General features: G+C 48.1%; 1 protein-coding gene across 5 annotated transcripts in view; it reads left to right on the top strand.

Moving 5' to 3' along the window:
• The first annotated feature begins 363 nt into the window (after positions 1-363).
• Nprl3 (NPR3 like, GATOR1 complex subunit) overlaps positions 364-26,996 on the top strand; it is a 46,118-nt gene continuing 19,485 nt past the window's right edge. The window contains exons 1-7 of one of the 5 annotated variants that reach the window (XM_090324905.1): positions 364-602; positions 5,108-5,177; positions 9,420-9,458; positions 11,879-12,008; positions 14,513-14,587; positions 18,721-18,874; positions 22,404-22,485. In XM_090324905.1, the coding sequence (XP_090181031.1) occupies positions 485-602; positions 5,108-5,177; positions 9,420-9,458; positions 11,879-12,008; positions 14,513-14,587; positions 18,721-18,874; positions 22,404-22,485 (668 nt within the window). In that variant the 5' untranslated portion in view covers positions 364-484. The remainder of the gene's footprint in view (positions 603-5,107; positions 5,178-9,419; positions 9,459-11,878; positions 12,009-14,512; positions 14,588-18,720; positions 18,875-22,403; positions 22,486-26,996) is intronic. The other 4 variants (XM_090324902.1, XM_090324901.1, XM_090324904.1 and 1 more) reach the window with 4 other exon arrangements.

Raw genomic sequence — 26,996 nt, forward strand, 5'->3', positions numbered from 1 at the left:
CGGGCCGGGGTCCGGGCTGTGGGGCGGGGGCGGGGCCGGGGTCCGGGCTGTGGGGTGGGGGCGCCGTCCCCAGCTCCCCTGCTCCAGGCTGCTCCTCCTCCACCGCAGCCGAAGCTCCACGTCGCTTCGGCCGCCATCCCCGGGCCTCGTGCTCCGGGGTAGCTCGGACTCCAGGCGTGAGAGCTTCCGGAACGCCGCTTCCGAGCCGGGACGGAGCCCAGGCCGAGCGCGAGGTTCCCCGCGCCGCGCCTGCGCACACGGCCGCGCCTGCGCACTCGGCCCCACCGCGCCCCTGCGTCCCGGCCGCCAGGCGGAAGTCTCGCGAGAGTGGCGGGTGCGCGAGCGTCCCGGGAGCGTCGCGGCCTCGCGGGCCTGGCCGAGGGCGCCGAGTGGGTCCGGGGCCGCGCCGCGCTCTCCTCGGCCCCCGCCCCGCCCCCAGCCCCCCGCCCCTGCCGGTCCTCCCCGTGCCCTCCGCCCCGACGGCATGGGGGACAACACCAGCCCCATCAGCGTGATCCTGGTGAGCTCGGGCAGCCGGGGCAATAAGCTCCTGTTCAGGTACCCCTTCCAGAGGAGCCCGGAGCACCCGGCGGCCCTGACCAGTAAGTGGCGCCCGGCCCCCGGCCCCCCGCGCCCGCCCAAGCGGGGCCCAGGCTCCCCGCCTCCCCCGGGGCCCCGGCACCCCCTTCCCCAAGGCACCAGCCTGCCCTCCCCCGCCCCACCCCAGGGCCCCCTCCCCCAGGACCCTCCCCCCTCCCCCAGGACCCGGCACCCCCTCCCCCGCCCCGCCTCCCCCAGGATCCGGCTCCCCTTCCCCAAGGCACCAGCCTGCCCTCCCCCCGCCCCACCCCAGGGCCCCCTCCCCTAGGACCCGGCTCCCCTTCCCCAAGGCACCAGCCTGCCCTCCCCCGCCCCGCCCCAGGGCCCCCTCCCCCAGGACCCTACCCCCCTTTCCCTGGGCCCCGGCTCGGCCCCCCTCCCCCAGGACCCGGGACCCCCTCCCCTGCCCCGCCTCCCCCAGGACCCGGCACCCCCTTCCCCAAGGCACCAGCCTGCCCTCCCCCGCCCCACCCCAGGGCCCCCTCCCCCAGGACCCTACCCCCTCCCCCGCCCCGCCTCCCCCAGGACCCGGCTCCCCTTCCCCAAGGCACCAGCCTGCCCTCCCCCGCCCCACCCCAGGGCCCCCTCCCCCAGGACCCAGCACCCCCTTCCCCAAGGCACCAGCCTGCCCTCCCCCGCCCCACCCCAGGGCCCCCTCCCCCAGGACCCGGCACCTCCTTCCCCAAGGCACCAGCCTGCCCTCCCCCGCCCCACCCCAGGGCCCCCTCCCCCAGGACCCGGCACCCCCTTCCCCAAGGCACCAGCCTGCCCTCCCCCGCCCCGCCCCAGGGCCCCCTCCCCCAGGACCCTCCCCCCTTTCCCTGGGCCCCGGCTCGGCCCCCCTCCCCCAGGACCCGGGACCCCCTCCCCTGCCCCGCCTCCCCCAGGACCCGGCACCCCCTTCCCCAAGGCACCAGCCTGCCCTCCCCCGCCCCACCCCAGGGCCCCCTCCCCCAGGACCCTACCCCCTCCCCCGCCCCGCCTCCCCCAGGACCCGGCTCCCCTTCCCCAAGGCACCAGCCTGCCCTCCCCCGCCCCACCCCAGGGCCCCCTCCCCCAGAGCCCGGTACCCCCTCCCCCCTCTCTCCCTCCCCCAGGGCCCCCGCTGGCTCTCTCCACCAGTCTTCTGAAGGTGTGTGGACCCTGGCCGTGAAACCTCCTTGTGTACAGCTCACACGTGCTAATAAAGACAGACAGGATTGGACTGGGGTGTGTTGCAGGCGGTAGAGCGCCTGCCCAGCAGGTGCAAGGCCCTGAGTCCCATCTCCAGCATAGGTGGAGCACTCCGTTGATTGGAACTGAGGTTTGAACTCAGGGCCGGCCCTGTTCCACTTGAGCCGCACCTCCAGTCTAGGTTTTTGATAGTCAAGTCCAGATTCCCATCGCAGGAATTATGACTCATATTTTGGTAATCATCCCTTCTGTTCGTAGATACCAACTGTATGTCTACACATTGGTACCTTACTTTTAGTCCTGCACAGCAACTTACCCTTCTTAGGTGGATGAACATTTTTAAATGTACTTTATTATTATAGAGGTGATATGTAGAAGAGCTACATTTCAATCGGTCAGGTAATAAGTACATTTCCTTTCACAGTGTCATCTGTTCCCTCATTTGCTCCCCCTCCCTCCCTCCCGTCACTGTTCACAAGTTGAATAAGTCATCAATGTCCAGTGGGCTCTCCTGCTGTGCTATTCCACCCTTTTCCCTCTGATTTAGAGCTGTCCCCCACTTTCCCATAGATATGCACATGAATACACCTGGGCTTGGTGGTAACGCTAGCTACTCAGGAGGCTGTGATCTGAGGATCAAGGTTCAAAGCCAGCCCTGGCTATGAATATTATATTTGTTTAGTCAGACCTGGGGCTTAAACTTAGGGCCTGGGCACTGTCCTTGTGCTTTCCTAAAGACTAGCACTGTACCATTGGAGCCATACCACCATTTCTGGCTTTTCTATGTATGTGGTACCCATGAATCGAACCTGGGTCTTTGTGCATGCTTGGCAAGCACTCTTATCAGTGGGCCAAACTCCCGGCCCCTGGAAATTATTTTTTAAATTCGATTTATGAACATTATTTTTAAAACTTGATAATATGATCCACAGTTACAAAAAGGGCTTAGATATCAAAAGTTTATTTTTACTTACCTTTACTCAGCCTCTGGTTTCCCTTGTAAGGACAACCCCGGTAAACTATTTTCCTGTGCATCTTTCCAGAACCTTCTGTATAAGCATCAGTGCATCTTACCAAAACTACCTGTGAAACACAAGCATATACACATTTTATTGTCTAAGCACAATTGAAAATACACTATCCACACTGCTCTGGTTCTGTTTTCATTTCCTGTTACATCTGCATCTTGGTATAGCATCAGCCTGTGGAGTGGCCTTGTACTTTTTAAATGGCTGCAGTGATTTCCACATACTAAGTAGGATTCATTTAGTTAAACCATTTTTTTTTTTGCCAGTGTTGGGGCTTGAACCAGGGCCTGAGCACTATTTTTGGGCTTTCCTCAAGACTAGTGCTGTACTACTTGACCCATAGCACCATTTCTGACTTTTCTATGTATGTGGTACCAAGGAATCAAACCTGGGTCTTTGTGCATGCTAGGCAAGCACTCTACCACTAGGCCAAACTCCCGGCCCAGTTTGAACATTTTTTAGAAAATCTTTTGCTGATTTAAGCTATGCACTTGGCATTTCTGTTTTGTTTTTGTGCTGTTACTGGGGCTTGAACTCAGGGATAGAGGTTATCCCTCGTCCTTTTCACTCCAGACTGACACGCTACCGCTTGATCCACTTCCCACTTTTGGCTCCCTGGGATGCTGAGGAATTGAATCTGGGCCTTCATTCATGCTAGGCAAGCATTCTACCACAAGGCCAAACCCGTGACCCCTGTGTATATTATTTTTCAGGGTATGTATAGGATCAAATTAAAGAAGTAGGGTTGGATCTAATCAAACAATGAACTTTTTATTTTCATTCTTGGCAGTCCTGGGAGGTGGGTCTGTTCTGGCATTTGAACCACATCCATCCATTTTGTTTATTTATTTATTTTTGGTACTGTTCCTGGGGCTAGAACTTAGAACTCAGGTCAGGTGTGGTGGCTCTGGCTCAGACCTAGCTACTCAGGAGGTTGAGATCTGAGGATCATAGTTCAAAGCCAGCCTGGGCACTAAAGTCTGTAACTCTGTGAGACTCCTATCTCCAGTTAACCACTACAGTACCATAAGTGGCACTGTGGCTCCATGGGTAAGGTGGTAGTCTTGAGCTGAAGAACTCAGGGATACTGCCCAGGCCCAGAGATAAGGAGCTAGCCTTATGCTGAAGAGCTCTGGGACAGCACCCAGGCCTAGAGTTCAAGTCCCACAACCTACACATGCACACAAAAAACTCAGGCTGGGAGCTATCCCTGAGATTCCTTTTCCCAAAGTTAGGGTTCCACCATTTGAACCACAGTTCTACTTCTGGCTTCTTTTGAAGTTTGATGGAGAAAAGTCTTATAAGCTAGGCTTATTCCTATAAACCTAACTAGTCATGACGCTAGGATTTGAAGATCTTAGTTCAAAGCCAGCCCAGGCAGGAAAATCTGAGACATTTTTTTTTTCTTGATTAATTAATTATTTTTTGCCAGTCTTGTGACTTGAATTCAGGGTCTGGGCATTGTCCTTGGGTTTCTTTTGCTCAAGGCTAGTATTCTACCACTTGAGCAATAGTGCTACTTCCAGCCTTTTCTGTTTATGTGGTACTAAGGAATTGAACCCAGAACTTTATGCATGCTAGGCAAGCACTCTACCTGTAAGCAACATTCCTAGCCCTATGAGACTCTTATCACCATTAAACCACCAGAAAAGTGCAAATAGCACTGTGGCTCAAACTGGTAGAACACTAACCTTGCATGAAAAAGTTCAGAGACAGTTCTCAGGCTCTGAGTTCAAGCCCCAGGATTGGCTAAATAAACAATAATAATGTTCATATCCAGGCACCAGTGGCTCTCACACCTGTAATCTTAGCTACTCAGGAGGCTGAGAGCTGAAGATTGTAGTTCAAAGCCAGCTCAGGCACAAAAGAGACCAAAAAAAGTCTTAACAAACTTCCTTGCTCAGGTTGGCTTCAAACATTGATAGGATTGCATGTGTGATCAGCTGGTGACTGGCTCTTTGTGTGTGTGTTTTAATATACGAAGTAATTGTCCTTCTGGTAGGGTTTATTTCATTCAGATGTTTTATAGCCACTGAGCCACTTTTGGTTTTCTAGTAGTTGATTGGAGATAAGAGTCTCATGGACTTTAGTGCTGGGGCTGGCTTTGAACCACAATCCTCATATCTCAGCCTCCTGAGTAGCTAGGATTACAGGTGTGAGCCACCATGCCCAGCTTGTTTATCCCTTTTAATGGCTGAATAATATTCCACTGTGTGACTAGACAGTGATTTGGAAAGCATGGGTTTTTAAATAGTTTTGTGATGTTCCTCTTTCTTAGCCCTCTTCCCCTTTCTGCCTTTCCTCAGATAAGCCGCGTAGCAGATATGCTGTTAACAACACAAGTGACCATGCTGAGGACCAGGATGGTGACTCCAGGTAAGGGCTCTGTCATCACTGCAGAGCGGATCGAATTCTGCTCCCAAGCCTGGGCGGAATCCTACTCTCCTACTGACTAAACTGTTCGTCCTCCTGAGAAGGCAAGTGTCCTTTTCTTCACTCACTGGGTACTTGTAGGTAGGGAAGATCTGGGGGTTGTCCTGCCAGTCTTTGGCTTGCTGAATAATTTGGGCACATGCCCCAGCTATGGGCTTGGACAGTTGATAAAGGAGGCCTGGAAGCACATGGGCTCATGTCCACGAGGGTGTTTCTCTGCTACAGAGGAAACAGAGGAAAGCAGGCCCCTTTATTGCTCTTAGAAGTCATTCTTCTAAAAGGTACCCATAGGTCAGATGCAGATGCTCACGTACAGCACAGTCCACCCAGGCCCTTCTGGGTGGACAAACTCTGGTTGTGATTAGGTGATGGGTTTGGGAGCTGCAGCTGGTTTGATGGTGACAGTTTTCTAGATTCAGAGAAAGAATGAGTCTTGGCCTGGCTCATGCCTGTAATCCTAGCTACTCAGCAGGCTGAGATCTGAGGATCGTGGTTCAAAGTCAGCCCTGGTACTAAAGTTCGTGAGACTCTTACCTCCAATTAACCACCAGAAAACCGGAAGTGGCCGGGAGTTTGGCCTAGTGGTTAAAGTGCTTGCCTAGCATGCACGAAGACCCGGGTTCGATTCCTCGGTACCACATATACAGAAAAAAACCGGAAGTGGTGCTGAGGCTCAAGTGGTAGAGCTCTAGCCTTGAGAAAGTCCAAGGACAGTGCTCAGGCCCTGAGCTCAAGCCCAGGACTGGCAAAAACAAAACAAAAAAAAAACAAACAAAAAAAGAAAACCGGAAGTGGCCCTGTTGTGACTCCATGGGTAGGGTGGTAACCTTGAGCTGAAGTGCTCAGGGACAGTGCCCCAGGCCCACAGTTCAAGTCCCACAACCGGGCCGGGGCTGAGGCTGGGGTGGGGGGCGGGGAATGAGTCTTGTCCCTTCCTGTGTTTACTCCCTCTGGGAGACAGAGTGGAAATTACTGGGATTCTAAACTTCTAGGGTTTATTTATTTATTTCGGTCAGTTGAGGAGTTTGAACTGAGGGCCTAGTCTGTCTCTGAGGTCTTTTGCTTAAGGCTAGCACTCTACCACTTTGAGCTACAGTGCCACTTCCAGTTTTTGAGTGGTTAATTGGAGATGAGAGTCTCATGGATATTTTTACCTGGACTAGCATTGAACCACAGTCCTCAGATTTCAGCCTCCTGAGTAGCTAGGATTACAGATGTGAGCCACCAGCGCAAAGTGGTTTTATCCTCTTTTTTTTTTTTTTTTTTTTCCCCTGTCAGTCTCAGGGTGTGAACTCAGGGTCTGGGCACTGTCCTTGGGCTTTCTCAAGGCTAGAATACTACCACTTGAGCCTCAGCACCACTTCCCACTTTTTCTATATATGTGGTACCAAGGAATTGAACCTGGTCTTTGTGCATGCTAAGCAAGCACTCTACCATTAGGCCAAACTTCTGGCCAAGGTTTTATTCTCTTATATGAGAATTATTTTATTTATTTATTTATTTATTTATGAGAATTCTTAAGGGCCTGTGGCATGAGCTGTGACTGTCTTCAAGAGGAGTGAACCTTGAGAGAGAGACCAGTAGGTGGGGATGGCTGGCAGTGGAGGCTTGTTGGCTATCCAAGGGGATTGTCCCTGGTTTTCTTGTCTTTTAAAGATGGTAGCTTGGAGCTGGGCACCACTGGCTTATGCCTATAATCCTAGATGCTCAAGAACTATGGCTCAAGTGGTAGAGCGCTAGCCTCAAGGGAAAGAGTTAAAGGACAAAATCCAGGCCCTGAGTTCAAGACCCAGTGTGGGTGTGGGTGTGGTGGGGGAAGATGGTAGCTTGGAGTAAATTTGTTTATTACAGACACATAGGAAGCTTTTGCTTCTGCATACTGGTCCTCTACCTGTGCTGTAGGTCATTGGAACAGAGCCAGCCACTCTAATTCCTGTAGTTGGTTTTCCGAGACTTCATCATGAAATGATGTTTTCAAGGGAATTATTTCAGTATTTGAAAACCATGGGTGTTTGTATTCAAAATTTCTTCTTATTGCTGGGCTCTTGTGGCCCCTGCCTGTCATCCTAGCTGCTCAGGAGGCTGACATCTGAGGATCGAAGTTCAAAACTAGCCTGGGCACTAAAGTCAGTGAGACTCTTGTCTCCAATTAACCACCAGAAAACTGGAAGTGGCCCTGTGGCTAAAGGGGTACGGCAAATATCCTTGAGCTCAGGGACAATGCCCAGGCCCAGAGTTCAAGTCCCATGACTGACCAAAAAAAAAAATTCTTTTTATTAAATTTAAGAAATGCCTCATTCAGCCGGGGCAGTGGCCCCCTGTAATCCTAGCTACTTAGGAGGCTGAGATCTGAGGATCAAGGTTCAAAGCCAGCTCAGGCACAAAAGGACCTGAGACTCTTAATCTCTAGTTAACCTCTAGAAAATGGGAAGTGGGGCTTGGCTCAAGGGTAGGGTGTTAGCCTTGAGCTGAAGAGCTCATGGACAATGCCCAGGCCAAGTTCAAGCCCCATGACTCACACACACACAAAAAAGCCTCATTTAGTAATTTTAATACAGCATCTGTTAATTCCATGGCACATCCCCATGTTTTCAAGGCAGAAGTCAGTTTCTCTAAGGGCTCAGTTCCGTACTGCTTTGTGTTACTGTGCAGGCCTGTCAGTCCACTGTTCTGTCCTGTAGTGCCTCAGAGCATCTTCCGCATCTTCAAATGTCTATACTTTTCTTGTTGGGTAACTTTCTCTCTCCCTCCCTTCTTCTCCCTCTCTTCCTCTCCCTCCCTCCCTCCCTCCCTCCCTTCCTTCTCTTTCCCCTTTCCCTCCCTCCCTTCTGTTCTTTCCATCATGGGGTTTGAAATTGGGGCTTGGGTGCTATCCCTGAGCTCTTGGCTAAAGGCTGCCACTCTGCCACTTTGATCCATAGTATCACTTCCGGTTTTCTGGTGGTTAACTGGGGATAAGAATCTCACAGACTGTCCTCTCCAGGCTGGCTTAGAACTGTGATTCTCAGATCTCAGCCTGCTCAGTAGCTAGGATTTCAGATGTGACCCACCAGTGTCTGGCTTGGGTAAGTTTCTCTCTCTCTCTCTCTCTCTCTCTCTCTCTCTCTCTCTCTCTCTCTCTCTCGCTCTCGCTCTCTCGTTCTTTCTAGTGGGTCATGGGGTTTGAACTCTTGGTTTGGGCAGAGTAGCTAGGATTACAGGCTTGAGCCATCAGGCTTGGCTTTTTTTTTTTTTTTTTTTTTTGGCAGGTTCAAATCTTGGAGTCTTTTGTTAAAGGCCAGTGACTACAAGGTGGACTGGAGTCTCAAAGGCCAGCAGCTAGAAAACATACTCAATATAGTCAGGAAAGAGGCTAGAGATGACAGAAACAACAGATACAATACCAATAAGAGAGCTGAATTAGGATGCCATGACCTGAACATGGAGACACATGGCAAGGCATACCCACTCCCTCTCTCCCTCCCTCCCTCCCTCCCTCCCTCCCTCCCTCCCTCCCTCCCTCCCTCCCTCCCTCCATTTCTCTCTGTCTCTCCCTCTGTCTCTTTCTCTCCTCCTCCTCCCCCTCTTTCTTTCTTTCTTTTTTTGGTCGGTCATAGGGCTTGAACTCTGTGCCTGGGTGCTGCCCTTGAGCTCTTCAGCTCAAGGTTAGCACTCTACCATTGGAGCCACAGCACCACTTCTGGTTTTCTGGTGGTTAATTGGAGATAAGTGTCTCATGAACTTTCATGCCTGGCATGGTTTTGAGCCATGGTACTCAGATCTCTGAATAGCTAGGATTACAGGCATGAGATTCCAGCCTCTTTCCTTTTTTTCCTTTTCTTCTCCTTCTCCTCTTCCTCCTCCTTTTTTTTTTTTTTTTGCCAGTTCTGGGGCTTGAACTCAGGGCCTGAGCACTATCCTTGGGCATTCCTTAAGGCTAAAATTCTACCACTTGAGCTATAGCACTACTTCTGTTTTTTTCTGTGTATGTGGTACTGAGGAATTGAACCTGGGGCTTTGTGCATGCTAACCAAGCGCTCTACCATTAAGTCACTTTCCCAGCCCTTGGGTAAGTTCTTGATACAACTATTGCCTAATGGTGACTTCTGCTACAAGTACTGTATAGTTTTGTTAAACAACTTTGTAACTTTTCATAGTTTTTAAGAATTTGTTTGTTTGGTCTTGATGGTCCTGTTCCTATTTCAGCAAGCCATGTCCTCCAACCGATGAGCAATTGGTGGCAGGGTAAGACCAAGACTTCCCCACCATGCTCTGTCTTAATTTCTGCTGCCTTTTCTTCTTGTAATTGTGTTTAAATTCCTAATTTCCCTCAATATTGAAGAACGACTAACGAGGCACACAGGCCCTAGCGTGGGCCTCACGTCCCAGTCCCCTGTCAAGAGCCCAGACTTCCTCCTGGCCCTGGGCCTTTCTCTGTGTAATTCTGTGATAGACTGACAACAGATATCTTTCTATGAATTTCTCCTTCCCCCAGGTAGGAACCACCCTTGTGAAAGTGCTGGGCTGGGCTTACGAGCGTTGGGGCTCCATTCCACTGCCATGGAAGAGACTTTGATCATTGTCTCTTCGCTCAGTTTTCAGGGAGGTTAGGCTGTATGGGGGAGATGTCTTTCTTGTATGTACTACCTGTGTTTAGGTGTTGAGTGAGATGTTCAGGCTTGGCTGATATTAAGTAAATCTAGAGATTCAAAATGGTTCCTACATTTTATATTATGGTGCTTGTGTAGGAGCTCCTATAGGAAGTGGGGCTTTCCTGGCCTGCTACCCCTGACTGCCCAGTGGGGTGCCCTCTGAGCCTTGGAGGTCATACTTAAGTATGTGAGCCCCAAAACAAGGAGGCCATAGAGGAGAAGAGTCAGTTCTCTTAGAGTCTGTCCTGGGGCCTGATCTCATAGCCTGGGTGATGTCCCTGAGCTTTCTCAAGGCTAGTGCTCTACCACTTGAACCACAGTGCCACTTTTTTTTTTTTTTTGGGTGGGTCATGGGGCTTGAATTTGGCCTGGGCGCTGCCCCTGAGCTCTTCAGCTCAAGGCTACTGCCCTACACCTGGGCCTGGGTATTGTCCCTGAGCTCTTCAGCTCAAGGCCACTGCCCCACTTCCCATTTTCTAGAGGTTAATTAGAGATAAGAGTCTGAGGTCCTTTTGTGCCAGGGCTGGCTTTGAACCTTGGTCCTCAGATCTCATCCTCCTGAGTAACTAGGATTATAGGCGTAAGCCACTGCACCCGGCTTTCTGAGTAGTTTTATTGGAAATAAGAATCTCATTGCTGTGTGCCAGTGGCTCACGCCTATAATCGTAGCTACTCAGGAGGCTGAGATCTGAGGATTACAATTCAAAGCCAACCTGGGCAGGATAGTCCGTGAGACTCATATCTCCAATTAACTACCAGAAAGTAACTCTGTGGCTCAAGTCATAGCAAGTGGAGGGCACTGGCCTTGAGCTGAAGAGCTCAGGGACAGTGCCTAGGCCTGGGATTTGAACTCTGGGTTCAGACCCCATCACTGACTAAACAAACAAACAAACAAATGTCCTTTCCTGCCTGGACTTGCTTCAAACTGCGATCCTCAGATCTCAGCCTCCTGAGTAGCCAGGATAATAGGCGTGAGCCACTGGCACCCGGTTGTCTTCGTTTTTTTCTTTTAGCCATGGAAACTTAGAGCTGAATTGCTGGGGGACAACGCCCAGATCCAGAGTTCAGGACCCACAATTGACAAAAATAAATAAATAAATAAATAAATACAATGTTGTTAGTTCCTCCTCCCCCGTGGATTGCCTCTTGGAGAGAAGGTAATATAGGAGGGGAAGGAATCACACGGAACTGTCTGTGTCTCCTAGTCCTCTTCAGGATTGTGGGCTGTGTGTAGATCTCCTTGTCTAGGGCAGGAGGAGACCCTAGGGACACTTTGCCCAAGACACTCTGCCCTCCTGACCTGGAAATTAGAAAAGCTTTCCTTGGTGGACTGGTGGGCAAAGGCACCTAGGTTTCTAGCGCAGAGGCTCTCAGGCCTTGGGCTCTTGAGATAAGAACCAGCACCACACCCAGTGCTGGCCACTCCCTTATCTGCATCCCCCAGGCAGAAGGACTAGCTCACGATGGGGAGACACGCTTGCTGACGTGCTCCCTGCACCCCAGTGGTTCCCACTTCCCTCACAGTACTTGATTCTGTATGTCCTGTGATCCTGTAACAGTGTCTAAATAAAATCTAGAAAATTGTAAGAGTTTAAGATAGGGGAAGAGCTGTGAGAAACTTAGCAGTGTGCATGCATTACTGAGCATTGTTCCCTGGCCCTTGACATGGCACTGTGGGAGGTTCCTGGAGGTTGAGAGAGGCTCCCGAGGACAGTGCCACCTCCAGCTGATTCACCTTTACACACAAACTGCAGCTGTTTCTCTCCTAATTTCATATAGCATGCAAGAAATGACAGCATGTGCTTTCAACCTGTGCTTCTCCTGCCTTTTACCTGTAATTCTGGTGATTTTACTCCCCTAACCTGGGATTGCTGCAAGAGAACCATTGATTTTGACTTGTCCATCAGCACTGGGGTAGAGCAGCACCGCTGGGACCCTCCCATCCCGAGGAGGGTGGGCACAATGCTGTGATACGTGGCTATTTTGTTTTCACCTTACCTTCTTAATTTTCAGGTTTTCAGATGTTATTCTAGCAACAATTTTGGCAACCAAGTCTGAAATGTGTGGCCAAAAATTTGAACTGAAGATCGATAATGTGCGATTTGTGGGGCACCCAACACTACTGCAGCATGCTATGGGGCAGGTATGGCCCAGCCTGGGCAGATGAACCTCTCTCCTTATGCAGTTGGGATTGTCCATGGGCAGGCAGGCTTGGCCCTTTCTGGCTCTGGGGGCCTCAGATCTGTGTTCATATGGGCTCTGGTGAAGATAGTCAGGCCCAGTCAGGTACTTGTCATGACTTGGACACCTTTGTAGGGCCTACAGGTCCATCAAGAAAGGTCAGGGTTCTGGGGCCAGGAGTGCCTGCCCAGCATGCTTGAAGATCCAGGTTCAATTCCTTGGTACCACACACACATACACAAAGCCAGCAACAGTGGTACTGAGAAAGCCCACAGGCAGTGCTCAGATCCTGAGTTCAAGCCCCAGGACTAACACACGCACACACGCACGCACACACACAGGAGGGGTTCTGGTTTTTGGAATTTTGTTCTGGTTACTGTAGTGCTCTACCACTCGCTGCTCCTTCCCCTTTCCCCCATTCCCACCCTGCACCCAGAACTAACACATACACACACGCGGGAGGGGTTCTGGTTTTTAGAATTTTGTTCTGGTTACTGTAGTGCTCTACCACTCTCTGCTCCTTCCCCTTTCCCCCATTCCTACCCTGTGCCCAGTGCAGGGATCAAACCTAGGGCTTCCTACATTCTAGGCAAGCACTCTACTACTTAGCTTCCACCTCTCTCCCTGCCATTTGCCTTTGCTGTTTACATTCTGGGTCTCTATTTGCTGTGGCTGTCCTCTATTTGCTGTGGCTATCCCCTTTATACACAGGGTCTTCTGAGGAGCTCAAGAGAATGAGTTTACCAGCACCTTTCAAACCCTTGAACTTTATGCAAAAGTTAACAGGGACTCTTTTTTTTTTTCTGTGAAATCATCTATGAATAGCCAGTTTTATCATTTAACACTTATTTTCCTTTTTCTTTTCTTTTTTTTTTTTTTGGTCGGTCGTGGGACTTGAACTGTGGGCCTGAGCGTCGTCTCTGAGCTCTTCAGCTCAAGGCTAGTGCTGTACCATTTGAGCCACAGCACCACTTGCTGTTTTCTGGTGGTTAAATTGGAAATAAGAATCTCACAGACTTTATTGCTGGCTTTATTAGTGGGCTGGCTTTAAACTGCTATCCTGAGATCTCAGGATAGCAGGATCCTGAGTAGCTAGGATTACACATGTGAGCTGGCGCCCAGCTAGCCCTTAGGATTGTGCTATGCTTTTGATACATGTTCTCTGATGGAGAGCTGGTAGTTGAGGGATCTGTATTCCAGGGCCACTAATCAGCTCTTTGCACACAAGCAGAATTGGTGATAGCATTATTCAGATTCTGAAGGGTTTCTGTGTGATACACATGACTTACCTACATTTATTTATTTATAGTAATTGTTTATTTGTTTTTGCCAGTCCTGGGGCTTGAATACAGGACCTGAGACCTGTCCTTGGGCTTTCTCAAGGCTAGAGCTCTACCACTTGAGCTACAGCACCATTTCCAGCTTTTTCTATATGTGTAGTACTGAGAAATCAAATCCAGGTCTTCATGTATGCTAGGCAATTACTCTACCACTAGGCCAAACTCCTTGCCCTTATTTATTTATTTGCCAATCATGGGGCTTGAACTCAGGGCCTGGGCACTGTCCTTGAGCTTTCCCAAGGCTAATGCCCTACTTGAGCCTCAGTACTACCTTCTGGCATTTTTTGTGTATGTGGTACTGAGGAATCAAACCCGGGGCTTCATGCATGCCAGGCAGGCACTTTACCATTAGGCCACCCTGGGGCCCCTTACCTGCATTTATATAATACAGAAATTGTGTGAGGCTCTCTTCTATGACTTGGAAGAGTTTTCTACAATTAAGCTCATTAAAGACTGCTGAGGTGTGTGATGCCTTGGATGGCACCCTCCTTCCTCATCTGTGGGCAAGGGCAGGGTGGGGGGGTGGAGGAGAATTGGCAGTCGCCCTATAGAACTGGGATGGGTACATTCCTTGGGTGGCCAAGAGAGAAGGCCTGTGCTTTGACTCCTCCTAGTGGCGGCACTTACAGTTGGCTTTGTAGAAGTCTTGTGCCCTGCAGAATGCTACATTTGAGTGCTTTGGTGTTTTTGACCCAAGATAGCTGGATGCAAGAACTGGGAGCACAAACAGGATTTGGTTCTGCAGGGACACTGGCCACCTCCCTCCTTCAGGGATCTCCAAGCCTCTGTTGGCTTTGAGCGTTTTCTCATTTCTAGATGGTTCTGAGTACTTGCCATACCTGGCAAACAGCCTGAGTGGTTGCAAGTGGATACTAGGAATAGCAACAGGGAATGAATGGATCTGGCCTGCTCGTGTAAGCTCCTTTCCAGTCTGCTCAGGCCTGGGCTCTGTTAGGACTGGCTCATCTGTTCACAAGGCCATTCTAGTAAGCACTGATCACTTCTGAAGGACCCCAGGTTGTTTTACTCAAGTTCCCTGGGGCTTTTTCCCAAATAGAATAGCTCTAGACACCTGTCTTTGGAAAGTCATGCCTCTCGTTTCATTAGGATTCTGTTTCTTTTTCAGGTCTCCAAAACAGATCCATCCCCCAAAAGGGAAGCACCTACTATGATTCTCTTTAATGTGGTATTTGCGCTGAGGGTGAGTGTTATATGGTTTAGATTAGGGAGAGGAGTTGGAGGGAAAAGCAACCCATTTTAGTGAATATGTCACTGCCTCAGAGCTCAGACTTCAATGGGGCCATGGTTCTCACCCTTATTGTCACCTCCCCTCCTTCTGTGCGCAGGCGCGTGTGTATGTGTGTGTGTGTGTGTGTGTGCGTGCGTTGGTGCTTGAACTCAAGGGCTCCCACTCTCTCACCTTGACTTTTTCCCTCATGGCTGGCATAATGTGGTTCATAATTTAAATGTTATTTATTTATCTATTGCCCTGAGGATAGAACATAGACCCTCATATTAGACAATTACTCTTCCATTGAACTGAAGTAAATATTCAGCCCCAAATATTTAGTTTTACTAATAAGCCGGCTGTAGTAACACATGCTTGTGATCTCAGCATTTTGGATCATAGACTGAGATGGGAGGATTGTGAATCAGGACTAGCCTAGATATCATGACTCATCTTTATTCATATCCAGAATAGTTTACCACCTGAAAGGAAGCTTCTGCAAACTCAGTAGCAGTTAGCTGTTCCTTATTCTTTCTTTGCTTTTAACCCATCTATTGCCTGTCTCTAGATTTATTCTGTGTAGTTCTTATAGATGGGATCACACGGTATATGACTTTTGGTGTCTGGCTTCTTAGATGTCATATGTTTCTGTAGTTCATCCACGGTGTAGCATGCATCAGCATTTTATTCCTTTATACTGTTCCATTGCATGGATGGTCCACAATTTATGCATCTGATGAGGAAAATTTGAATTATTTTTGTTTTGGCTGTTGTGAATAGTGTTCTGTAGAAGTTTGTTTATGGTTTTGTTTTGTGTTGAGACAAGGTCTCCCTGTATAAATTAGGATAGCCTCATATTTGCTCTGTAGTTTATGATTGCCTTGAGATTCATAATTCTTCTGCTTAAGTCTCCTGAGTAACAGGATTACAGGTGTGTGCTATCTAGACCCAGCTTTGTTTATGAGTTGTTGTTGTTTTTGGCCAGTCCTGGGGACTGAACTCAGGGCCTGAGCACTGTCCTTGTGCTTTCCTCAAGGCTAGTGCTCTACCACTTGAGCCACAGCACCACTTCTGGCTTTTTCTGTGTATATGGTACCAAGGAATGGAACCTGGGTCTTCGTGCTTGTTAGGAAAGCACTCTACCACTAGGCCAAACTCCTGGTCCTGTTTATGAGTTTTTGTACAGGCAGATGTTTTCATGTCTCTTAGTTCAATTGATAACTCCGCTTTTAACCTCTTGAGGAACTTCCAAGCTTTTCTCTAGTGAATGTTCTATTTTACATTCTTATAAGCACTATATGGGAGTCCAGTTTCTCTACATCTCATCCTTATTTGTTATTTTCCATTTTTAAGTTAAGACTAGTTTATTTTTTATTTTTTCAGTTTTTTTTTTGTTTGTTTGTTTTTTTTGGTTCAAACTGAGGTTCAGGTCAGAAGTTAGGATTACAGTCAGGAGCTACTGGCATCTGACTCCAGTTTGATTCTTTGTATCTATTGGAAAGTTATTTCCTATACATAGTGAAAAAACTCAGACAGTGCTAGGAATTACCTTAAGAAACAACCATGAGCTGAACACTGGGGACTCACACCTATGATCTAGTTACCCAAGAGGCAGAGACAGGAGAAAGTCCTCCAAAAAGCTGGAAGTGAAGCTGTGGCTCAAGTGGCACAGTGCCAGCCTTGAGTAAAAAAGCTAAGGGACAATGCCAAGACCCTGAGTTTAGGACCAGCATATGAGAGAGAGAGGGGGGAGGGGGGGAGAGGGGGAGAGAGGGAGAGAGGGAGAGAAAGAGTATGAAGAGTATGGATGAATGAATGAATGAATGAGGCTTAAGCTGAGGGCATGGTTCAAATGGTAGCATGCTTGCAGTAAACAAGAAAGCCAAGGGATAGGCAAGTTTCTTTTCAGTAATCATTTAAAAATGTTAGAGTGGTATAGTGCTTGCCCTGGATTCAATTCCTTGGTACCATAAACACAGAAAAAGCCAGAATTAGTGCTGTAGCTCAAGTGGTAAAGTGCTAGATTTGAGAGAGCCCAAGGATCAGGCCCTAAGTTCAAGCCCCAGGAATGGCAAAAAGAAAAAAAAAAGGAAAAAGCTTTAAAGAACCCCTGAGCCTGTCTCTGAGAACTCATTGTCATTGGCTCTGTTTCTTCCCCTCTCTCTGTATCTCAAGGCAAATCCAAAACCTCATATTTGTTTGTTCATTCTTTCATACTTCAGAGCTCATCTCTATGCAGTAAGAGGTATTTGTATTATGCAGTGATACTTTGTACACATTTGACAGAACTCAAAATAAAATTTGTTGGTTTTAAGTAGTACCTGATCCATTGGAGCTATTCAACTGAAAAAGTATTTCCCCCATTGCTCTGTCCGCAGCAAGACACCAACCCAGCCCACCCAGTACATCAGACTCTTCCCTTTGTCTTGTCCTACATTCTGTATCTCACTGGGCAGATGGCCACACATGCTTTTGTGTATGTATGTCCTGCACACAGGAATGTACCTTTGATAGCCTGGTTACATTAAAGTACAAATCTTTAGTGCAAGGAAGTCTCAGGAATGATGATTCTGCAAACTTGCTATTGCTTCATATATATGAGTATGTTCTTCATGATGGCTATAGAGATGTACCTTCCTTTGACATGGTTACTACTGTGGATATAGAAGCACTGAGACAGGAACGTGGGCCTGAAGTGTGTAGGTTCAATTCAGGCAGTACCCAAGAATAGCATAGGGCTTTGGTTACTGTGCTGTGAATTTTTTTCCCCCCAAAACATGCAACTTGAACTCTGGGCCTGGGCACCATCCCTGAACTCTTCAGCTCAAGGCTAGCGCTCTACCACTTGAGCCACGGTGCCACTTCTGGTTTTCTGGTGGTTAATTGGAGGTCAGAGTCTCACGGATTTTTGTGCTTTGAACTGTGAGCTTTAGATCTCAGCCTTCTGAGTGGCTTGGATTATAGGCGTAAGCCACCATGCCTGGCTTGTGAAAGTATTTTTATACAAACTCTGAATGTGTATTTTGTCTTAAGACATTTGCATACCTTGGCCTCTGGGGTCACTGTGAAGCCAGTGCCCTAGACAGAGGGAAAGAGTGTTGCCTGTGGCAGGCCTGCCCCATGTTGTGTGTGTGAACTTGGTTTGGACCCTGAAGCCTGAACGTGAGCACTGATCCAGCCCTGCTCTGCATTACAAATAAACAGAAGGGGACCCCAGTGGCCAGAGGGTCTTCCTAATCAGTGGTGCCATTTGTCCCTTTCCCTTCTCCACCCTACCCTGTAGTATGAGTCAGCACCCTTGTTGGCCTCCAGGAGTACTGAGTCATGTTGGTTCTGTTATCTCTCCCCAGTGGCCGGCTCCACCCTGGCCTGCCTGGCTGGCCTTGGCCCCTGATAGGTTCTCAAGGGGGAAGGGAGCACTCTGGTCTCTTGACAGCCTCCTGCCTGCTCCTATGACCTAGTCACTACCGTGGGTGTCAAAGATGTACTAAGACAGGGATGGTGGACCTAAAGCGCGTGGGTTCTCTGTTCCCGCCATCTTGAGGACAATATCTGGTCAGTGAACAGTTCACATGGTGCTTCTGTTCCTGTACTGTGAGCCTGTTACAGTGTGGCTTGTGGTGGATGAATTCCCACTTACCACAGGCCATATTCAGGACTGACTACAGACATATCCAAGGGTTGGCTCAGGCCAGGCTCAGTTCTGAGTACTGTTTGATTAGTTTCCTCAACTCAGTCATTGGCTGTTCTTCCCTGGATCAAGACCTGTGTCCCAGAATCACATAGCTTTGGACCTGTGCCCTCAGCTGCACCCTGCTTTTGCTTATAGGTCATGGTCACATAGTAGAGATGTCCCCAGCAGGGGACAGAGTCATCTCTTCAGCTACCTAGGCAGCTGTTCCCAAGAACAGAGGATAGGATGGGAAGCCAGCATTTCTGTGGGTGCTTTCTGGAGGGCCTCTGGAGGGCAGCCTGAACAAGTAGAGTAGAGAGGCTGTCTTCATGATTTTAAGTGTTTTTTTTTTCCTGTGCACATGTGTTAGGTCTTTTTGAACTGTGTGTCTGGCTGTGTCTCTACACATTTGAGTCTAGGGCTTCTTCTGCAGGCTAATGCGGACCCATCCGTCATCAACTGTCTGCACAACCTGTCGAGGCGCATTGCCACTGTGCTGCAGCATGAGGAACGCCGCTGCCAGTACCTCACTCGAGAGGCCAAGCTGATCCTGGCCCTCCAGGATGAGGTGTCTGCCGTGGCTGAGGGTGAGTGCCATGGTGTGAAGAGCGCAGTCTAGGCTGGCTCAGGGCTTCTATTGGGGTGGAGAGCCACGCAGTGGCACTTGCCTCTTACTTTGAAGAATCCGTCTGTGAACTGGCCGTCTGTTTCTAAAAAGTGTGCCTTAGGTACCTGATTGGGCAGGGCATGCTGCCATGTGGCAAGTCTGCTCAGGGTGTAGAGAAGTTCTGTGCCTCTAGAGGCCTCCCTCCCATGTCTCACCAACAGAGTCGGGTGCTCACACCAGGTTCAGGAGTTACGTGGTTTTCCTGGCGGACTGATAGTACCCTGCATAGAAAGACTTGCCTGACTCTATGTGCCTGAATTGACTTCCCAGCTTCCTCCAATACTGGTTTGTGTGGTCACATGTCACACAGGACCAGCACTTCATCCTGCTGGACCTGTGTGTTGCCCTGGGACAAGGGACAGTCTGGGAAGGTCAAGGTGGGTGTTTTCCGTTCTTGGCTTTTAGCTGAATGGCTGGAGCAGCTAACCAATGAAGAGAAATAATCTTGGTTGGTGGATCACTGTACAACTTCTGGTATACCCATAGGCACCAGAAACACAACTGAAGTCAAACTTCGTAGCTACAAATAAAAGCAGTGATTATCATATACACATTAATAGAAAAGAAAAACGCAGGTGGCTCAACACTTATAATCCTAGCTGTGCAGGAGGCTGAGATTCAAAGGACTGGGATTTGAAGCCAGCTTGGTCAGAAAAATATGTAAGATGTAGTCTCCACAATAACGAGCAAAAAGCTGGGCTGGAGGTATGGCTTAAGTGGTAGAGTGCCAGCTAAGGAAGCGAGCCAAGCAGGCACCAAACTCCATGACTTCCAAAAACAACTCCCTCCCTCCAAGAAAAATAGTAAAACCTGTATGATTCAAATACATTCAAGTTATATTTTTTATTTGGAAATTGTTAAATTTTATAATAGAGGGCTAAGAGTAGTAGTAGACTTCTTGCCTAGCATAGTCAAGGTTCTAGGTTTAGTCCCCAACACCACGTACACATAAAGAGATTTTCTGGGGGTGGAAGCATGGCTCAGGTGGTAGAGCACCAGCCAATGAGTGAAAGGGAGCATCGAATACTAAGTTTGCGTCCTGGTCTTGGACACACACACACACACACACAAAACACCCACTCTATTTTGGTCAGTTACTTACTAATTATGATAATAATTCATTTAAAAAAATTTCCTTTAAGCCAGACACCAGTGGCTCACACCTGTAATCCTAGTTACTCAGGAGGTTGAAATCTGAGAATTATGGTTCAAAGACAGCAGTTAACCACCAAAAAAATCCAAATGGTGCTGTGACTCAAACAGAACAGAAATGCTCAGGCACAGCCCTAGGCCCTCAGGTTAAGCCTCATGACTGACCAAAAAAAAAAGCGGGGGCGTGGGCTGGGAGTTTGGCCTAGTGGTTAAAGTGCTTGCCTAGCACGCACGAAGACCCGGGTTTGATTCCTCGGTACCACATATGTAGAAAAAAGGAAGTGGTGCTGTGGCTCAGGTGGTAGAGCGCTAGCCTCCAGAAGGGACAGTGCTTAGACCCTGAGCTCAAGCCCAGAACTGGCCAAAAAAAAAAAAAAAAAGATCTTTAGAAGATGAGATTTATCATTAGAAGTAAAATTTTCAGTTGAAGTAAAATGTTTTATTTTGTTAGCTATCGATGGAGAATGATGAATACAACATTTCAGTTCTCTGTATTTTTCTTAGATATTGATGGAGAATGATTAATACAACATTTCAATTCTCTGTGTGTGTGGTATGCTCGCATATGCACTATCCTGGGGCTTGAACTCAGAGCTTAGGTGCTTTCTCTGAGCTTTCTTGGCTCAAGACTAGCACTCTACCACCTGAGCAACAGCTTTACTTCTAGCTTTTTTTAATACTGGAGATAAGAGTCTCATGAACTTTTTTTTTCCCTCAGACTGGCTTTGAACAGGTATGAGCCACCATTGCAAACTTAAAAATAAATTACAGGGGCTGGGAATGTGGCATAGTAGTAGTGTGCTTGCTTAGTATGCAGAAAGGCCTGGGTTCGAGTCCTTAGTAACACATAAACAGAAAAATCCAGAAGTGGGAGCCGGGAGTTTGGCCTAGTGGTTAGAGTGCTTGCCTAGCATGCACGAAGACCTGGGTTCGATTCCTTGGTACCACATACACAGAAAAAAGCCAGAAGTGGTGCTGAGGCTCAAGTGGTAGAGCTCTAGCCTTGAGAAAGTCCAAGGACAGTGCTCAGGCACTGAGCTCAAGCCCTGGACTGGCCAAAAAAAAAAAAAAAAAGAGAAAAAAGAAAAATCCAGAAGTGGAACTGTGGCTTTAGTGGTAAAGAACTAGCCTTGTACAAAAGAAGCTCAGGGACAGGCCTGAGTTCTAGCCCTAGGACTAGCCACAAACAAACAAAAACGTTGTCTTGGCACTAGTGCCTCAGACTTGTAATCCTAGCTACTCAGGAGGCTGAGATCTGAGGATCATGGTTCAAAGCCAGCATGGGCACTAATGTCTGTGAGACTCTTATATCCATTTAATAACCAGAAAACTGGAAGTGGCGCTGTGGCTGTAGGGATAGGTTGGTAGCCTTGAGCTGAAGAGCTCAGAGATAGCACCCAGGTCCAGAGTTCAAGTCCTACAACTGACAAGAAAAAAAATTCTGAGAGACTCATATTCAGTTAACCAGCCAAGTGCCGGTCATCAATAGAAAAATCCGAGAGTATGAAGCTCTGAGTTTAAGTACCAGTACTGGGAGAAAGAATACATTCACATACACTTTGGAGGAAGATTGAGATGTAGCATGAAAATACCTGATCACAAGGACAGACGTTGGAAACAGTCTATCTAGAGAGTCCTGTGAAGTTCTTAATTCTATGTCTGCAAGGTTGTAGGAGCCAGTAATAAAACTGAAATACAAATAGTCCATGTAAAAGGTGAACAAACAAATTAGCATAAGTATTTTTAATTCACAGGGATGAATGTATTTTATAAAAGAGTTTTCTACTCTTTGGTTTAAAGATACTCAAAGCTATTAGACTTGGACTTGTTTTAAAGACAGTTATTTTTCTTTTCTTCTTTTCTTTTTCCCAGTCCTGGGGCTTGAACTCAGGCCTAAGCACTGTCCTTGGACTTTCTCAAGGTTAGAGCTCTACCATTCGATGCAAGCACTACTCCCAGCTTTTTCTATGTGTGTGATACCGAGGAATCAAACTCAGGTCTTCATGCATGCTAAGCAAGCACTCTACCACTAGGCCAAACTCCCCCCCACCTTTTTTTTTTCCAGTCCTGGGGCTTGAACTCAGGTCCTAGGCACTGTCCTTGAGCTTCTTTTGTACCACTTGTGGCTTTTTCTGTGTGTATGGTACTGAGGAATCAAAACCAGGGCCTCCTGTATGCTAGGTGAGCACTCTGTCACTAAATCATACTCCCAGCCCTTAAAGATAGTTTCCGTTCCAACCCATACATGTTCCCTTGCTTCAAAGCTCTTATGTCCTTATCTGTTGTGATTCTTGCAGCAGATGAAGGTCCTCAGTCTCCATTCCATCATATCCTACCCAAGTGCAAGCTGGCCAGGGACCTTAAGGAAGCTTATGACAGGTAAGACAAATGGGCATGGTCTTTGAGCCTCTCCTTCTTGGGTAGCTTTCACAGGGCTGAGGTGCCTGAGATGTATCTACTATGGGGATCCCTTATGCTGGGCACTGCTGTAGTGTGTCATTGTTGGATTTGTGCTGAGATTGGGGTGAGAAAGGACAGGGAGGAATGGCTATGTGGCCATTCTAAAGAGGAGTGACCTTGATGTACATTTTTTTTTTTTTTGTCATGGGACTTGAACTCGGCCTGGGCACTGTCCCTGAGCTCTTCAGCTCAAGGCTACTGCTCTACCCCTTGAGCCATGGGGCCACTTCTGGTTTTCTGATGATTAACTGGAGATAAGAATCTCAAGGACTTTAGTGCCTAGGCTGACTTTGAACTGTGATCCTCAGATCTCGGGCTCTTGAGAAGCTGGGAATTACAGGTGTGGGGCACTGCACTCCCGGCTGATAGTTCTCACCTCAGACAGTCATCTCCAGACTTCTCCCCTCTTCGGTCTCTCTTTGTCTCTCTCTATTTCTGTCTCTCTCTCTCTGTGTCTTGGTCTCTCTCTTTTCCAGCACTTGGGTTGTAACTCAGGGTTTATGCCTTCTAGGCAAACACTCTACCACTTGAGCCATACCTCCAGCCCCAGACTTCTTTTTTTTCCTCAGTCAGTCGTGGGGCTTGAACTCTGTGCCTGGGCATTGTCTCTGAGCTCTTCAGCTGAAGGCTACCACCCTGCCCCTGGAGCACAGCGGCAACACTTCCAGTTTTCTAGTGGTTAGTTGGGGATAAGAGTCCCATGGACTTCAGTGTCCATTCTGGCTTTGAACCATGATCTTCAGATCTCAGGCTCCTGAGGAGCTTGGAGTACAGGTGTGAGCCACTGCGCCTAGCCCCAAGAGCTCTCTTAATGGAAAAAAAAAAAGAACCATTTTATTGAACATGACAATGCTAAATTCGGACCCACTTTCATTAAGGGGGTGTAACTTTCCCCCCTCATCCATGACTGCACAAGCTCAGTGGATGAACATGGGCTGGCAGTGTTTTCTCTGCTCTTGGGAATAGGATTTGTTGTGCTGAGGTGTCAGTGACATAAGAAAGCATAAGAGATACCATGGAAATTTCATGCTGAGCACCATCTTTATTAGATGAGGACCTGCAAAGAAAAAGATCCTTCCTTTTAAAGATTGTGTGCCCACCTCTCAGTGACCCTCAGTCCATATTCTGGCTGTAGACTCACCCTGCTTCTTAAGTGGTAACTGGATGGAGGAGTCCACAGGCAGCCTCTGGAGCTTTTCTTTTCCTGTCCTCGAGCTCCCAGATCTGCACACTTGGCATCTTGTCACCTAGAGCAAACATCTGTCCTCACTGCAGGCCTGACCTCACCTGTGACCTTTGGCCTCTTTCCATGGCCTCCGGTCTGCACCTTTCCTACTTCATTCTTTTTTTTTTTTTTTTGCCAGTCCTGGGGCTTGAACTCAGGGCCTGAGCACTGCCCTTGGACTTTATTTTGCTTAAGTCTAGCACTCTGCCCCTTGAGCCACAGTGCCACTTCTGGCTTTTTCTATGTATGTTGTACTGGGAATCGAACCCAGGGATTTAGGCCAGCACTCTACCACTAGGCCAAACTCTTAGCCCTGTCCTTGAACTTTCTAAGGCTAGGGCTCTACCACTTGGGTCATAGCACCATTTCTGGCTTTTTCTATGTATGTGGTAACTGAGGAATTGAACCCAGGTTTTGTGCATTTTAATCTGACTGATACTTTTGTTACTGTTTCAGTATCCTATCCTTTCTGGGTGCTGTTGTAATCCTAGCTACTCAGGAGGCTGAGGTCTAAGAATCACAGTTTGAAGCCAGTTCAGACAGGAAAGTCCAGTCTAAGGGACAGCATCCAGACAGCATCTGAGTTCAAGCCCCAGAATCAGCACAAAACCAAGAAAAAAGCCAAAACAAACAAAAATACCAGAAGAAATGAAGCCTAATGAAATTAGAGTGGAAGTTTCCAAAGGAGTCATTTTGAATTGTTATTTTTTTAAATATATTTTTTATTGTAATTAATAGAAGGGTTACATGATATTTGCCAGATAAATGGTGCCTTAATTCCCACACATTGATACCCTTTCACATGTCATGGTCCCCATTTCCCTTCCCCTTCCCCCCTCCCCCACCCCTCATCTTGTTTTCCCCCATTCCCTATCCAATTTCAGATAACCAAATACAATTATATCCGATATGTCAGGTAACAAAGTGAGATAGTGTAACAGTATGAGATAACCAAGGGACAGTAGAAGTGATGAGAGATAACATAATACCTTAAGAACAACAATGACTGATTATATTTTTTTTATTAATTAATTAATTAATTAATTAATTATTTTTGTGAGTCATGGGGCTTGAACTTGGCTTGGGCACTGTCCCTGAACTCCTCAGCTCAAGGCTACCACCCTACCCTTGAGCCAAACCCCACTTCCCATTTTCTTTTTTTTTTCTTTCTTTTTTTTTTGCCAGTCTTGGGGATAGAACTCAGGGCCTGAGCACCGTCCTTGGGCTTTCTCAAGAGCTCTACCACTTGAGCCACAGCACCATTTCCGGCTTTTTTCTACATATGTGGTAGCAAGGAATTGAACCTGGGTCTTCATGCAAGCTAGGCAAGCACTGTACCGCTAGGCCAAACTCCCGGCCCGCCACTTCCCATTTTCTAGAGGTTAATTGGAGATAAGAGCCTCAGATTCTTTTGCGCCCAGGCTGGCTTTGAACCTTGATCCTCAGATATCAGCCTCTTGAGTAGCTAGGACTACAGGTGTGAGCCACCACTCCCAGCTTGAATTGTTACTTTTATCAAAGGCTGAATAGCCTGGTAGTCTTGTCCCCTGGAACACAGGCTGCATGTCTGAGTTGCTCAGGAGGTTCCTCTGACAGCCTCTGTGGCCATGTCTCCCTGGGACACTCCATGACCCCTCATTTTCTTTTTTTTTTTTGTTTTTTGTGTTTTTTTTTTTGCCAGTCCTGGGCTTGAGCTCAGGGCCTGAGCACTGTCCTTGGACTTTCTCAAAGCTAGAGCTCCACCACTTGAGCCTCAGCACCACTTCTGGCTTTTTTCTACGTATGTGGTACCGAGGAATTGAACCCGGGTCTTCATGCATGCTAGGCAAGCACTTTAACCACTAGGCCAAACTCCCGGCCCAAGACCCCTCATTTTCATGAGTGCTGAATTGTGTCTGCCAAAGAGAGCAAGAATGCCCTTCCCTTTGTGAAACATGGCCCTGGGCTCAGCCTGTAGAGGTGCATAGCTCATCCACTGGTGGCTGAGGGAGAAATGGTGACGTGGATTCCGTAGGGTGCGAAGGATGGGGTGTTGAATGGTTCTTTGATTAACAAGAGCTTGTGGTAATGTTGGAGTTTGAGGAACACTGTCCATGTCCTGGCCATACAAGCACTGCTTGGTAGGAGCTGATGAGTATTCAGAACAAGGTTGGACCCACTAGTGTCTCTGTCTCTCATTCCATAACAAGCACACCTGTGTATAAAATGTTGTCTGTGGCATTCCTGTAATTTTACCACCAGGAAGATAGTGAGTTGGGACCAGTCCATGTTATATAGCAAGAACTTGTCTCAAACAAACAAGTTTTGATGTAGACCTTTTGGTCCTACCCATTTCTCTTAGAAAGCCTGACTGGAGTAGGATGGGGTGGGCAGGGGATACAGAGGAAACACAGTTGTGGGAAGACAGAGGACACACAATTAACAGGATGGAGTCTGTCCTGAAGAGACACTGTTTCTACCTAACAAGGTGTCTGTCTGTATTAGGGTAGGAGCTGACACTGAAACCTGACTTTGCAGTTAGGTGAAATTGGAAATTGGCCCTTTCCCTCAGATGCTGACGTGTGGGGAGTAGGATAAGCTGTGCAGTATCTGTCTTGGGTGTGGGAGGTTAACATCATGCTGCCTGTGCATAGTCATTTCATCAGCTCTCAGGGGTCTGGCAGGAGCAACTATCTTTTGCTGCAGACTGGGCTGGGCTGGCCTGGCTGTACAAGTGTTGGATAAGCCTGGGGGACAGTACTTTCCTGCAGAATGTTTTCAGACCAAACAATTAAACACCCCTTAAAAGAGGGGTAAAAGCTTAACAGGAAAATTTCCAGGACATAAACTCTGAAAAAACAAGGATAAACCTTAGTCTTTCCCTCCTCTTGACAGATTTGAGTGTGGCTTCACTTTTGGCTTCTCCCAGGACTAGGGGCTGAAGGTCACACAGGCACATTCCTAGTATACCTCTCATCCTAATCCATTACAGAGATTTTTCCCAGGTGTACAGCTGGCACTCTGGGTAACAACACCCAGTATCTCCATACTGCAGGGTTTAGTTTCTAAACAGGAACCTAACATGGGTTACAGGGAAAGCAGCATAGGTATGTTCTCCTTGGAGGAGAAGGCCCCATGCTGGTGTGGGCACCAGACCAGACCATGGCTGGGGATCCTAGGGCAGCTGCCATGAGGAGCCAGTCAGATGCTACAGAGGCCTTGGGGT

This window comes from Megascapheus bottae, chromosome 36 (genome assembly GCF_031878675.1).
Source record: "Megascapheus bottae isolate mThoBot1 chromosome 36, mThoBot2.hap1, whole genome shotgun sequence".
Classification (NCBI taxonomy): Eukaryota; Metazoa; Chordata; class Mammalia; order Rodentia; family Geomyidae; genus Megascapheus; species Megascapheus bottae.